Genomic DNA, 16,399 nt, shown 5'->3' on the forward strand with positions numbered 1-16,399 from the left:
GATATATTACAAACCCATTTTTTTCGCACAAATGTTTTTACTTATTGAATTTTGCAACGTTCGGCACGCCAAATTAAACAGACTAAAACAGTCTATTCACACTCTGGTGGGTCCATATTATTTAAACTGTAACTACTTATGTAATTCTCAGCCTCATATGAAGGCGAGTACCGCCAAAAATGTATACAGAGGGTTGATTCGTATAAACCGAGCGCTCGATGTTATTACGAGTATTCCAAAACTTCAGTATATCGAGGATTTTATTAATTTAACGTCCTATTAACATCCAGGGTCATGTAAGTCCTGACGTGCCAGGTTTATTTGTGGAGGAAAGTCGGAGTACCAAGAGAAAAGCCACCGACCAGCGATCAGTACCTGGCAACTGCCCCACATGGGATTCAGTATATCGAGCGTTCGCGGTTGTGGCGGGTATTCTAATTTCAGTATATCGAGCTTTCATTATTATGACGAGTATTTCAAAAACTTAGTTTGTCGAGTACCCGATGTTATGACGAGTACTCCAAAACTGCAGTATACAGAGCGTTCTATGTTATAACGAGTACTCCAAAAACCGAGAGTTCGATGTTATGGCGAGTATTCCAAAGCTTCAGTATTTCGAGAGTTCGATGTTATGACGAGTATTCCAAATTACTTCAGTATTTCGAGAGTTCGATGTTATGGCGAGTATTCTAATACTTCAGTATATTGAGCGTACATTATTATTACGAGCATTTCAAAAAATTAATTTGTCGAGTACTCGATGTTATGGCGAGTATTCCAAAACTCCTGTATATTGAGCACTCGATGTTATGACGAATATTTCAAAATTCCATTAGAACGAGTACTCAATGTTATGGACGGTGAGTATTCCAAAACTGCAATATACTGAGCAACAAGCTCGATGTTATGACGAGTATTCCAAAACTTCAGTATATGGAGCGTTTGATGTTATGGTGAATATTTCACAACTTCAGTATACCGAGCGTTCCATGTTATGGCGAGCATTCCAAAACTGCAGTATATCGAGCAGTCAATACTCTAAAACTGCAGTATATCAAGCGTTCGATGTCTTGGCGAGTATTCTAAAACTTCAGTATATCGTGTGTTCGATGTCTTGGCGAGTATTCTATTTTAAAACTTCAGTATATCGAGTGTTCGATGTTATGGCAAGTATTCCAATACTTCAGTAAATTTTAAGTATGTCGATTACTTGATTTTTTGGCAAGTAATCTAAAAATATAATGCCGAGCACTCAAAATGGAATGCTGAACATACGATCAAGAAGTTATGCTCGAGATAATGAGTGTGCAAATTTTCGGTTCTTTAGGTAACTAAATGAAGAATGAACCAACGACGAACATCCGAAGAGATCTCAATAATTTTGGAAGAAGAAAGACAGCATTGAGACAGTGTTTTAATTTTGCGATACAATATATAATCTCGAATGATCACTTCTTTATATAAGATCGGACTGGCACGAGCTATTTCCAGCACTCAGACCAGTATAACATCTTTGTAAACGTTCCGGGCAGAGATAAAGCTACAAGGTAGCAAGCCAACTTCATTATAGCTAGTTGCCAAAGCCTCAAAAAACATTTAGCTTTGGACCAAACCAACGAAGGAATGTCCATAGCCCTCTCACAAACTATTCTTATGTACCCGTGCGTACCACTTCCATGTCGGCACGGGCATGCACGTCCGTGCTACGTGCATTGACCTTTCACCAAATGATTTCTGAATTTTCGTTCTAACATGTTTTCTCAGTCGTGGTTTAGAGTTGACAAGTAGTTTTAGACAGACGATTTTATCATAATTCTTGTTACCAGAAACATTATATAATAGGAAACATGACTAGAAATATTTAAATGTGTGCATTACCATTATATATCGTTGCCATTGGTGACCAACAATTCAAGAAGATATGCAGCTTTCAGCATCTCATGAGTTTCCCTAATGCAATGTGACTCAGCGGCAGGGCTGGTACGATACAGCAAACAACACCCTCTTGATTTTCTTGCTCTGTATCCAAAGACTTACGTCAGAAGTGCTATGACGTCATGCTATATTATGACATCCAAAGACTTACGGCAGAAGTGCTATGACGTCATGCTGTATTATGACGTCATCTTATTGTATTATAATATAATGTTAAATATGCTTCATTGCCGTCAGAGCACGAACGACATCCATAATTTGAACAATAATTGTTGAAATTTGACCCTGGCATATTGCCTAATTTTCCACGATACTATGTGCATGCCTTTTGAGTACTTCTTCTCTGTGGGTATGTATGTGTTGATAAATTCTCACCTATTTCAAAACGTGACCTTCCTCGTGATTGGTCAAGTTTGACCCTTACCATTTCATTGTCCGAAGTTGGCGGGTTTTCGGGCATTACGAGATAGACACTTGTCCAGTGCGGACGTATAATTTTCTGTTTTGCTTTTGGTGTATGCACAATCAGTACTCCATTCCATATAGGGCATAGATTTTTTACGGGATGCAATTTTAAAATTATTTTTGATATTTGTACAATGTATATTGAATTAGAATAAGAAACTCAAACTTTTCAACGCTGGTAATGGTGTAAGTAAGTAACTATTGTAGCTCCTGTTTTTGATAAAGAAATAATACCCATCGGCGGTGGAGCATCTTTAAGACTTGGTATTCAATGACACACTCGGGCCATGAATGCAATTTAGTAAATTGTAAATAGTTGTAGAATAATGAATAATTAGTGTCTAAATACACTGCAATCATAGCGACATCGATAACGTTGTGAAATGTAATACAAAGGAGACGTACTCATGATAAACACTATGCAATAAGTAAAACGACCATCTGAGGCAGCAGAAACTGTCAAACATAAGGCAGTATATGGTTGTTTCGTGGAAATCGATAAAACACCAGAATGTTATTCTTCCTCCAGGTCAACACTAAAGTTTCTGTTTAATAGTAAGGCCGGTTCCTTATGTCCAGATATACATTGTTCGTTCATATTACTGAAAACGTGTAGGAAACACTAATCAGAATACAAAAATATCCATAGAGTTTGTACACTCCTCCATGTCTTTGCTAACGGTAGCCAGAGGGATTTTTGACTTACAGGCATTTTTTCTTGGCTAACTATAAATGTTTTTTTTTCTTCATAAATATAAAGTTTAAACAATATGTTATGATCTGATATGATCAATTTTTGTTTAAATATGATTTTTACAAACATAAAAGCAATTATACCTTTTTTTCGAAAATCGTACACATTCAGGACCGGAAGTATATCAGTCAAATAATTGCTGTTTTTTTTTTTTTTTTTTTTAATTTTCAGATTCAGTTTTCTGTATTGAACATCTGTCGATCGTAAAACTGGCCAATCTCTCTAAAATGTGTTTCGGGCAACCATAGTTTACTTAAACATTTCCTTCGATTGATTGGGATCGAAATTATGTATTCACATGTACTTTGTATATCCTCCTCGATACTCCAGGGATTACTATCATTGCCGTTGATAGTAATCCAACGACAGGGATAGTACATGTAATCCTTAGAGTATCGAGGTTATATAAGGATGTATTTAGATTATATAGATAATGAACAGAACTACTATCACAGTGTGTGAAGTCTACTGTACGGTTACCGGATATTGCGATCCACGTGTTCAGGGTCTTTTTCTTTTATTCGAAAAAAACACCGGTTCAACCGATTGTTAAAGTCATTATTTCATGTATATTCCTGACGGACATGTAGTTTATGATACAGGCCTGTGAGGGCTTTGTCAAGACTCGTCTGAAAACAATATAAAATCACCAGGTCCGTCTTAAATCCATAAACGGACAACTTTGTCTAACCAGTCAAACCGTAGTATTTGCGTCCAGTTTTTGTGACGATAAAATTCGGGTATTACCGATACAAATAATGTTCGGAACTCCGATACATCGTCGGGCGTTTGCTGTGACTTATTTCAGTGACAAATTCACAAGTTCTGATACATTCGGGAGAGCCTGGAAATACATTTGCGTCCCTTTTTCTGGGACAAGTTAGAGAGTTTCAATTTGTGTCCCACTGACATATTGCGGGCGATTTGTATCATATTGTGTCCACGATTTTTAATATTTATCTGCCATGTGGGCAAGTGAGCTTTTGCTGTGGTGCGGATAAGTCGGGAGTCCGTTACAGTGGCAAATTTACAGATTTAATACATGTAGCATCAATAATATTCGTGTTCTGTTTTGTGCGAGTTACATTTGTAGTTGAACCGTAGTTCCCACACATTGAAGTTTTGTTCCATTGCCAAATGCGAGAATTCCGATACTGGGGTAAGTGTCCGTTTTATGACAAATTCAAAAGTTCTGGCGCATCTGATGGATGCCCCGCTGACCAATTCGGGAAATCCGGTACACGAACTTATGTCCAGATAAATACAGGAGTTACGGTAAACGTATAAATTTGTGTATTTTCGACTTATTGTATTGGGACTTCCGGTACACTTGTTCGTGTCCCATTTCCAGTGACAAAATTTAGATAGACAATGCTTGTCTCGTTTACTGTTACAAATACAGGTGTTTCAGTGAATGTATGCATGTACAAATGTTACCTCCATGAGTAATTGCAGTTCAACTACTCATTATAATGACATGTTAATAATCATATTACATCATAGCATAACCAGAAATCAAGTATCTAGTCCAATAATACAGTAATGCTATATTAGATGTACGACATTGAGAACCTTCTGACAGGCAATATTAAAAGATGTCTCCTTGTGTTATACCTCTAACACTGGAGAAGTATACAGTACTATGCTCTACTGAAATGACTTCCATTATACTCCTTCATCGCATAATAACATAATAACAACTCTGACTCCATGTTTAATGGCATCGTTTATTAATTCTGATTAAATGGTGGTAATACAGTAGACCCTTGATAATCTGGACACATTCATTCCCAGCCTAAATTATCCCGATTACAAATTTTGCGGACTGCAGGATTTTGTGTACGCACTAATGGATCTATAGCACAGCTAAAGAGGTTTTGGAATGTAGAAACATGAAAGGAGCTGAAGGAACTCCAGTTCACTCTGACACTATCACAGCAAAATGTCACTTTCTTGGTTAACTCGTTCATCCCCGAAGATACATTTAGACTCTCCTGATTCAAAGACTGGAACAGTCCATTGTTAAATTTCAGGGGTGAAAGACACTAAGTAGTCATCATAATTTAGGATTTTTTTGTTGTATTAAAATTCAAGGATTTCAAAGATTTTACAAGATGTTTGTAGAGACAATGACTATTTTTTTGACAAATAGACAACAGACAGCAAACACACATTTTTTAAGTGACTTTGTTCTGATTTAACCCCAGCTGACATAGCTGAACTACAATTGTACACATAGTTGCACAAAACTTCAGTATACATGTTAATCATTAACTATGTTTACAATGGAAAAAACTGTGCTCAAAGTAAGCATACATGTATATATAAAATTAACCCAAAATTGATATAAAGAGTGATGCATTTAAATGTAAATACCATATTAAACCCAATAAACACTCTATCCCTATAGAATTTCCTGTACACCTCAGAACCCAGGTTTTCCTGAAATTATATAGGACATAGTTTCTTTATCTAATTTCTTTTGCAAGGAAATTTGTGGTTTACTTTGTACCAAAATATAATTTTGATTTGCTGAATTTATCCTACATGTATTAAGCACTCCAATACCCTGGACGCTTATTGGGTCAAATACAGTAACTCTAATGTTTTTAATTAACAATTAATAATTTATAAGCATTTGTTCTAAGAAATGGGAAGTCAGCCAATGGGTGATTACTCATGACAGAGAATCCTTGGTTACTCCGATACATTGACAGTAATGGTTTTGCCTTTAGCATCGTCAAATTTATCCATGGTCCTGATGTCTGAGAGCATGGTGAATCCCCACAGCAGGATGAGAGTGAGGAGGAGTACGGAAAGTAGGCCCATCCAGATCCCTCCGGTGAAGAACGGGATACAATCCCAGCCATCGGAAAACTGGTTATCCAGGATGTTGAATGGCTGAAGCTGTAACGGGACAAAATTTATTTATAGCTCTAAAATCACTGATGCAGTACAGTCAAAATGTTTTGTTTTTCGTGGTTTTTTTTTGCGAGTTACCTTTATGACAAATTAGGGAGTTGTCTCACACATTCAACAGCATTACTGCAAACTGACTATTTCTTTCGTATGTGATTTATTTTTTCCAATTTCCCGATCCAAGTAAATTCGCAAATTTGAATGCCCACAAATCAGCATCTACATTATTTATATTGATAGGAAATCACATTCAATTTTTAAATCCATGAACGTTAATCTTTGCGTTTTTGTTTTGAAATGTAAATTGCTAAATTTAAAAGAAATTTTAAAATTTTAATTTCAAAAGAACGTTGGTTGACTGTGAAATGAAGACAGAAATTATCTGTGATAAATCAAACAGGCCTAAGGTTTCTAATATAATATCAAAGGATCAAACGACACTGTCTCTTATACACAAGTTGTCGCACAGAGGCTTTAGTTTTAATTTAACATAGTTCAGGGGTAGATATACATAACGACAGCGATTGTAATCCCTGGAATATCAACAGAAGGCCCATGGGCCTTAACAGTCACCTGATATCTTATACAAATTAGTAATCTCATTTACTAGCCAACTGAAGTCTTTTGTTCACAAAATAGGAACATAGATCTTATAGGTTTACATACAAAGTTTCATTAAGCTTGGTGCATATTAACTCACATTACAATGCTCAAAAGGTTCAATAATTATTATTGCAAAGGGCAATAAATCTGTAAGTTATGATCTAATCAGGCTGATTTTCAAACATGTCCAAGATCTTTTAAATGTTAGTCTACATACAAAGTTTCATAAAGCTCAGTTTAAATTTACTCAAGATATCTCGTTCACAATGTCCAATAATAATTATTATTGCAAAGGGCAATAACTCTGTAAATTATTGTCGATTCACACTGATTTTCATACCCGTCCGAGATCTTTCCAATGTTAAGTCTGCATACAAAGTTTCATTAAACTTGGTGCATATTTACTTAAGTTATCATGTTCACAAGGTCCAAAATAATCATTAGTGCGAAGGGCAATAACTCCATAAATTACCATTTGATCAAGCTGATATTTGAACACGTTCGAGATCTTTCCAAAGTTAGTGAAAATAAAAAGTTTTATTAAGCTTGGTTTATATTTACTTAAGTTATCGCGTTTACAAGGTCCAATAATAATCATTCATGCAAAGGGCAATAACTGTGTAAATTACTGTCGAATCAAGCTGTTTTCGAACTCGTCCGAGATCTTTCCAATATCAGTCTACATGGAAAGTTTCATTGGGCTCGGTTCATATTTACTCAAGTTATCTCTTCACAAGGAAATGTTAACGCACAATAGATGACGCATGACAACGGACAAAAGAATCACAAATATAGGTCACCATGACCTATATATGGTCAGGTAACCTAAAAACGTACGTTAGAAATAGACAAAAATTGAAATAATGTATTATGCGATAAACTAATTATATATAAATAGCACTTACTGTGTGAAGAAATCAGACCAACATTTCTGATACATTACAATAAGTTTGAAGAAATTAGGCCAACATTTCTGATACATTACAAAAGTTTGAAGAACTGGTGTGATTCTGTACCTGAAATCCATCCAGAACAAGGCTGACATTGACAGTCGTGGTATTGTCAGCGGTAGCGTTGACTACTGGTAAACGTGAACAATGATAGGAATAATCCTTGGGTGCCCATACATTCATCTTCTTCGTGTTCATGTTAGCCTCTCCAGAAAAGTCCGTCCCCGATGCTGATCCCTCTACCACCACTTGGAGTGAGTCTACCTGCCAGTCTGTTGTGTTCTGATCTGAGATCTCAAACCTGATCAAACAAAGATATAGAGAGATGAGCTTCTGATAAAAACATATCAAAGATCTTTCATTAATTTCTGAAACCCACTCACCCCTTGAATGTCACAGTTGAATGTTCTTTTCCCTGAATTAGAAGAGTCTAATTATGTATTCAGGGGTGAATAAGTTGAGACATAAATGCCCTAACTACCGTATTTTTGCGCGTATAGTGCGCAGGTATGATTTTGAGTTTTTATTTTGAAAAAAAAAAAAAAAAAATCAAATTTTGCATCTTCATTCAAAACGTTTTGCATAGCCTCCAAACACTCTTAAAGAACAAAATGAAACTCTTCCTTTTTTATCAGTGCCTAAAACAACCTTCTGTTCATTAAAATTAACTGGCGAGAGGAGTTTGACACGATGATGGACACTTTGTTTACACAGCACTAGCGACAGGCCTAGTTAGCTTGTAAATTGCCGGTGACACTATAATGAGGATCTCAACAACGATGTTTTTACAATCAAATAAAATACCTTGTGTAATTCCAAGTGGTATCAATCAAGTCTATTGTGTATCTGATGGGCATTTAGATTTAATCATGTCCAAGATATTAGCTGGAAAGCCGTCCCAGCTAGGCTAATCAACCACAGGTGGCCACCATATTTGAGTACTGACTGCACATTTCCATATTCTCAATTATTTCAATTAGGCCTAGTTTTGAAATCAAGATGATTATACAGAACCATTTTAAAAGATGGTAATAAGAGTGAATTTGACAGTCATACCATCATTTATAGTGCCGATTGGATAGTTTTAATGTAAGAAGGTTTTAGTTTCGTATTTAATTTGTAACCATTACACTCACTTCCGTAAACATTTGCAGGTTCAAAAGTTTTCACATGCTGGCGAAACATATTTATAAGGTTATCTGTTTAATGTGACGAATCAATTACACACTTATACATCGTTTCAAGCTCCAGACTATATTCATTTAACCATTTAGATTTGGAGATACCTTTCAGAAGATTCATGATCGTAACATGTATCGGACATGAACACATGTGCTCCCAAAACGGATATTAAAGAAATTAAAGATATAAATATCAAAGATCTTTCATTAATTTCTGAAAAACCCAATCACCCCTTGAATGTCACAGTTGTCATGTTCTTTTCTTTAGCTGAATTAGAAGAGTCTAATTATGTATTCAGGGGTTGACTAGTTAAAGACATAAATGCCCCAAACTAAATGCCCCAACTAATATGTGATGTTACTGGATAAGGTACGGCATGTTTGGACAGAGCAAACATGGTTAAAACTTCATGGTCCAACCATCAATTTCATGGCACACTGTTCTGTGTATTAAAACTATTCTGTGTTTACATATTAGAGTTACTTGCTCTTGTCGGTATGTACTTATGGTCATGTAACATTTTTGTGAGCATAATGTGACATCTTTTTGGGAAACCCAGTAATTTTCCCTAACAAAATTTTGATGTATACCTATCTGCAAGGGCAAATAACTGTTATATGCAAAAACAAAATATACAACGGCTGTGTTTTAATTTTCAATTGATTCCATAGCTTTTGATGCATCTTGTTTAAAACCAACAAAAATTTGGATTTTTTAATTTTTTTTTATTTTAGATGTTCTAAAAATGTTATGGTCATTTAAGGGCGACTTACAATGTAAGCAAGATACAGCAAGGAAGACATTAAATACTCATTATACGGCTACATCATCGAAGTATCCTTTTAAGATACTCAGCATCACATCCTATGTGAACACAAATAGTACATCTAGTACATCAGCCTGCCTAGGAGCAGTAAATATCTCTCTGATAAAGTGTACTTACGTCAAGGTCAGCGTCAAGTTTCCAGCTTCTGCGTACTTGAACTTCAGTCTGAAATCAGAATTAGTAAAGAAAATAATTACAGAGTGAAAACATTGAAACATGAAAAGACTTACTATTGCGAAAAAATAATAGCTAACAATGAGCCACTGCCTTTAAAACAGTCTCAAAATTCTCAAAACCAATGGTATATAAATTCTATACTTGCGGGTAGGTATTGGTTTTGATGTCATGTGATTGCGAGCAGAATGTCATACTTTTTGGAGAAAACAACGAAAATGATGATGTCACCATAAATACCTACCTGTAAGGGAGTCAACTCTGTAATATGCATAGACAGAATGGGATCTATAAGGAACCTAAATTTAACAGTTCCATACCATTGGACAGATAGACGACAAATAAAATAAATAGTGGTACTGGGCCCACTTTCACCAATATTCATTAACATTAAGAAATTCCTTAAATTAAAGTTCTCCATAGGAAAATTAATTATTACAGATTTTAAGAAAGGCTTCTTAACTTTAGATTTTCCCTTGAATTCTGTAGTAATGCTTTCCTATGAGAAATTTGAAGTGAATTTGAAATTTCTTAAAGTTAAGGAATTTTCTTGAAACTGGAGGTACATGAAAGTTGTATAACTAGAATAGTTTAAGAATTTATATTTGAAGTTTGAATGTTTATGTATGTTGACTGGATAAATCACATGTGAAAGAATATGTGAAAAGCACAGGATCCTATCTATGAATTCTGATTATTTATTGAACGACTTACGTGGCTGTTGAATTGCTACATTCAGAACCTTCGTCAGTAAACAATGATGTGTCATTGAAGTTAAGAGTAACATTTTTGCCACCCTTGTCAATAAAGGCTGTGATGGTTCGAACATAGAAGAACATGCAAGTCGCGTTGATGAAAGTCCCATTATTGACTTCAGTGACTGTCTCATCTGCCAACAGGTGGCGTTTTACACCTGTGGATCCCTCTGATGTCTGCAATTGACAAACACCACAAGTGGTATGAAAAAAAATGATCTTTTTTCAAACATGATTTTTTAATAAACCTAAAGTAAGCTTTTCAGTTATCAATCTACAACTACTTTGATGGGTGTGCATTTTTTTTATTGGCATTGATGGGTCCCATTATTTTAAATTCAGCCATTCACAGCAATTCTATGAGTTCTTTTAGAATTTGATTCATGCAGGACTTGAGAAGTACATATCGATTTTTTCACTGAATTTCTGTTGAACACCCTACACTTGAAATTTTATTAAGAGATTTCAAGATTTATATTTATAGCTAGTCAGTTGTTACCTGTGTAGCTGTCTTGGCGGTATACAAGGCGGTGTACTTGACCTCCCTCTTGTTCAGTTTTTGTACTACATCGCCAATCTGGGCATCTGTAAATCATTAAACAAACCAAATCTTATTCACAGCAATTAGCTATTTCAATAATCTCATATTTCATCTTTGTATATCACAGAATTACCTCCCTTGCGGGTAGGTATCCATTGTGTCTTCATAATTTTGTGAGGGAACCTTGCTTTGTTTTCTCTGAAAAGGGTGATGTTATGCTCACGAAAAACATGACGTCACAATCAACACCTACCAGCAAAAGCAGATAACGCTGTTATTTGCAAATATGAAATACTGTGTCCCCACCAAAAATCAGATTTTCGTAATAGCGAAATAAATTTTACCTTCATAATGATTAAAGAAATTTTAACCATTAAAAAAAATCAGCCTGGAAAATATATACATGTATTGATATTTATATTTATCAAGTGTTTAAAAGGTTAACATCATTCCATTTAACATCTATTTTTTCTGAATGTGATGTTGGGTCTAACTGGGTCAGTAGAGTCAGGATAATTTCTGTAAATATGTACATGTCTAACAAGAATGAAGTAAAGTGTTTAAAATCCTGATTTATCTGAAGTTGTGCTGCTACTTGAGCATATTATAGAAAGAGGAGCCATATAAGCACCTACAAAATGTGTGCTTTTATACTAAAATTGTACTAGTATATTTATATACGGATCATTTCATTGAAATTGCTATAATATAATGTTACATTAACAACATATATTCTTTCTGAAAAATAAACAGAATGGAAGGAGCTGACTCATGATCAACTATGAAAACCTTTTAGATCACAATGTTTCATTTTAAGAGATCTATTGTACATGAGAAAGCGATAACAACCATATGACTTTACCATTGTGGGCATGCCAATCTTCTTCAGAGTTAGCATCTTTTTTGGGAGTCAAATTAACAATGATCAGGTTCATGACTCCTTTTCCAAGGTCAAGACCATCAACATCTTCTGGGGTCATGACCTCATGAACTTTGCCCTCAAATGCCTTCTTGAGAGTGCCAAGGGCTCCTGCTGGTGAGCTTACAGCTGGTAGGTGAACTGAAAAGTTCTCGTCCATGAGGGTCTGAATGTCAATTAAAAAATCATATCTCAGTTGGCTATTGTCTAAAACAATTATTAATTTTAAAGCATGACTTTTGACTTTTGTACTTTCAATTATGTTTATTTCTAAAAGGTTTATTGCAACATAAAGTTCATGTCCTGATTGAAAATTTCAAGATAGAAGTTGTGTGATCGCTCAATAGAATAACAAGGTTTGAAAATAATACAATTTGTAGTGTTAGACTAAAGTTTTTACCTTAACATTTTTAAATGCTCCACCATCACTGAAGGCATTATAAACATCAGCAAACTTTGTGAAGTCCTGGAGGCTTAACTGTGGAAAATGAAAAGTATAAAATATTATCATTAGCTACCCATCAATACTCACAGTTATTGTCTACTCAGTTTATGTAGATATTCATGCATAGGTAATCTTACTTATCACCAGGTAATACACTAGGATTATGTATATTTACATCCTCTATATTCTAAGGTTTACTATCACTGTCAAAATACATACCTCTGGACTATGTCATGGCAAACTGAAGGTTCTGTGTGTGACAACAGATGAAACAGGTAGTTGGGTCCTTTGATATGTACATCAAAGAATCAAAACCCTGGCTGTTAATTATATATATTATATATATATATATATATATATATATAATAGGATGTTAAAGCTAATAAAACCCAAACGTCTTCAGTACTGTTATGACAAAATCCAGGGAAGGATATAATGACAGTTATACTAATTAACCCTTGGAATATTGAGGATGATGATAGGTTTGAATTTTGAAATGCTATGATACCACCGATATACAGACCCTGTTCTTACCATTACACATACAGTCCATGCATGCACGGTCACCAATATTTCCCTTAAACAAATACAAGGTAACTTAAGTAGCATAGAGCTTTTCTATGTTTTCTTTGGTTTGATCTTGACTGATCATGATGAAACTTTTACCTTTTCCTGCAGAAAAACAACCAAATTTTGATCTTTCTGGGAAGTGAGTGGTTTCAGGTAGTTCTTGGAAAATTCGGCCAATTTAACAGTGTTTCCAAGGTTGACTTGAGGTATGTGGCTCATACCACTGCAATACAAAAATGCAATCATTAGAATGATTATATATTCCTCAGTACACATGCCATCATACTACATTCATAAGAATTAAATCTAGGGCTAAGGTCAGATAATAATTAACTAACTTGTTACATGTATTTTACTTGAATTGTATATTGGGCATAAATGAGTTAATTATAATTCAATCAGTTTGAAATCAAATTCGCTACTCAATAAGCAGTAGTTCTTATTAACAGACTACTATCCGTAGGCGTACTCAACGTTAGAAATGACCTTTGGGGTAGGTCCTATCGATTTTGGACAGATCTAACAGTACAGTAACGTCATTGTACCCAAATTGATACCAATACACGTAGATTTCTCTTATATGACATTTGTTGTTTGGTATGCTTCATTTTTTTCTGTTTTGGTTTCAAAAAGAGCATACAAACTTTATTTTGATGCTTTGTTTTTCTTATTACAGTGCTTATTTTTATTGTTAGAACGATTAATATCATGTCTCAAAATTTCTAGCTTTGTCACATGATGTGTACCCAAATTGATACCCAGCAAGAAAAAATATATAAAATTAAGAAAAAACAGTTTATATAGATTTTTGTGATTTTACTTTAGAAAAGAAACGCAGTTGCGTTTATTATAACAAGTTATACTGAATACAGTTATACATTTTACTGTAAAAATTGTACAAGTGTTTTCTTAACAGTACCTGTGCTAATTTGGTACCCTGTAACACCACGTAATGACTTGTGTGATATTTCAATGATTTAAAATCAGTTTTCTGTGGCATTCACCTATAAGCTTATATAGTTCCAATGTGGTGTATATGTCAAAAGACCACTATCAATTATTTTTAATGATTGTAACAAATTTCAGTGTAAAAAACCTACAAACATAATTATGAATCAATCAAGTTACAAAATACTTGAATCTAGAACAGTTTTAGTAAAAATTAAGATGGAGAAATAACGCTATACAAACAGCAATCTGAATTACGTGTTAAGTGTTTATATCTTTACCTTTGAGGAGGTTTTTCAAATAAGTACAGAGGTACGTCAGTAATGTGATGCAAGTACCACTGAGAAATTAGGTAAACTTTCTAGAATCGATGGCACGTAATCATGTGACGTGTCGGAATGCTTCGGGTCTTATCTTCTAGTCGCACTAGTGGCGCACACTAACAAAATACGGGAAGACGGAGAAGGAGACATCCGGATCTGTTTGAGACGACGGGATATGAGACAGGCGATGCGATGACAGGTTTTAATTATTTGCTATTTATTAATTTAGTGCGAATGAGTTTAATAACCAAAATAAAATTTCACTTTAAAAAGAAGACCACCTGATGTTCTTGATACTCTTGATGTTGAACGTTGGCAATACTAAAAAATCACATTTCATTCCAGAAATATTTTATTAACAATACAAACATACATAAATACAGAGTATATATATATATATATTATAGTCAAAAGAATAAGACAACAGGCATATTACCTATATTAGTCTTCTTCTGTTACTTCCGGTTAGGTTTGAAAGATTAGAAATATGGTATGTTTCACTTTATTACAAAAATATGGCATTACGTTTTTGGTATCGAATTCAGGAATAAGGGATTAATGTTCATCGTGTAATTTAATGGACTATACATTATAATTAAAAGGATAATTTCTACTCAAAAAATTTTTGGCAAGCAAATGAAGTTGATAATCAATAAAGTGAATGCAAACACATTTCCAACAAGCCTTAAATGAAGAAATATACTTTTCATTTTTTTTATAGAATTACTCACTCACACTCATTCATTCATTCATTCATGCATTCATATAAGAATGTTATATAATAGTATTATACTATAATAATGACTTAATTGCTATAATATCATAGTATGTAACTGAATTGCTACTACTAAGTATTGCATACAATTTCAATTATTTGTTCATAGAAAAAACGTTTTAAGGATTTATATAAATTTACATGATAAAGAATAAATGTATTTAATTGATCAGGTAATTCTTCACTGGGAGCACTACATACACAGGATGAGTTATCAATCAGGTGATCAGAATGTTTATCAAAATTAAGGTCACTTTTAAAATTTCTAAGTTGGCAAAGGATTATGTTAAGTTGTGTTGGAGAGGAATCCATGAAGACTTCTGAAACTATTATATCGTTAGCAATTTTCAATTTACATTAAAAAGAAGAAGAAATAGAGTCTCTAATGGAACTGTCAAGTCCACATATCCATGGTTGACGGAAAAAAAAACTTTTCTTATAGCTATTAGTTCTTGACTGTGGAATATTAAATACTCTGTTATTTCTAAAAATGTATACATTGTTTAGATTTAGATATGGTTGTATAATATTATAAAAATACGTTGGGGTATAATTATTAATCATTTTAAACATTAGTAAAAATCACATGATCGTAATAGAGAAGTTGTACGAGAAGTGTAAAGTCTGTTATCACGAATAACGCCAATTATATACCTGTCTTGAACGGCTGTTTCTGTTGTCAAGTTTGTTTTTCTTTTCTTTTTTAGCTCACCTGGTCCAAAGAGCTTATGTCATGGCGCGGCGTCCGTCCGTCAACATTTCCTTTTCACCCCGGCGTCCCATTTCACGTTAAAGTTCTTTTTGAGCAAGTTTCTGTTTCGTCAGTGTGGTTGAGTTTAAGCTTAAGTCATCATAAATGTTTTATGATTTCATTTTCCTAATGTGTATGGATGCTGAACGTGTAGAGAACGTGATAATACAACCAATTTGGGGCCCTTTAGTTTTTTTTGAGTCTGTTAATTTGTCATATTTCCATGTTTAAATAGTAAATACTTGAACATCAACTTCTTCTGAATAGGCGAGCTTTGCTGTTCTCCAACAGCTCTTATAATTGCTACCAGTCAGTGTTCTGTATGGATTGTAACCAAATTTGACCAGAAACATCCCATGTGGAAGGAAACATCCTCTGGCGAAGGATAACAGAGTTTATATAAATTTTGGCTCTGGTCCCTCGAGGGACAGGGAGGGACAGGGACCAAACAGGGGATTTAGAGGTAACTCCTAATTCAAAACGCTACTTTATAGTCACAGATTTCTGCATATATTGTAACCCGATTTAGCCAGAAACTCTGAGGAAGGGGAACATAATTTGTAT

At 34.4% G+C, this 16,399-nt stretch overlaps 2 protein-coding genes across 2 annotated transcripts in view; both read right to left on the bottom strand.

Moving 5' to 3' along the window:
• LOC138336910 (cAMP-dependent protein kinase type II regulatory subunit-like) overlaps positions 1 to 2,056 on the bottom strand; it is a 46,110-nt gene extending 44,054 nt beyond the window's left edge. The window contains exon 1 of the mRNA XM_069286530.1: positions 1,879 to 2,056. Within this exon, the coding sequence (XP_069142631.1) occupies positions 1,879 to 1,897 (19 nt within the window). The 5' untranslated portion in view covers positions 1,898 to 2,056. The remainder of the gene's footprint in view (positions 1 to 1,878) is intronic.
• A 2,811-nt stretch (positions 2,057 to 4,867) lies between these two features.
• Positions 4,868 to 13,294, bottom strand: LOC138336911 (V-type proton ATPase subunit S1-like). Its single transcript, XM_069286532.1, has 8 exons — positions 13,135 to 13,294; positions 12,424 to 12,501; positions 11,967 to 12,189; positions 11,063 to 11,148; positions 10,523 to 10,740; positions 9,752 to 9,799; positions 7,693 to 7,927; positions 4,868 to 6,061 (listed from the first exon to the last, which is right to left on the bottom strand). The coding sequence occupies exons 1-8, from the start codon at positions 13,282 to 13,284 to the stop codon at positions 5,852 to 5,854; spliced, it is 1,248 nt and encodes a 415-aa protein (XP_069142633.1). The 5' UTR covers positions 13,285 to 13,294; the 3' UTR covers positions 4,868 to 5,851.
• Positions 13,295 to 16,399: the final 3,105 nt, after the last annotated feature.

Source organism: Argopecten irradians, chromosome 12, assembly GCF_041381155.1.
Source record: "Argopecten irradians isolate NY chromosome 12, Ai_NY, whole genome shotgun sequence".
NCBI lineage: Eukaryota > Metazoa > Mollusca > Bivalvia > Pectinida > Pectinidae > Argopecten > Argopecten irradians.

Coding starts and splice junctions, on each gene's coding strand:
- LOC138336911 (XM_069286532.1), bottom strand. CDS start 13,284: ATGATTGCATTTTTGTATTGCAGTGGTATGAGCCACATACCTCAAGTC. Junction 11,149..11,966: donor AGATTGGCATGCCCACAATG/GTAAAGTCATAT, acceptor AATGATTTACAG/ATGCCCAGATTGGCGATGTA. Junction 9,800..10,522: donor TGTAGCAATTCAACAGCCAC/GTAAGTCGTTCA, acceptor TTCTGATTTCAG/ACTGAAGTTCAAGTACGCAG.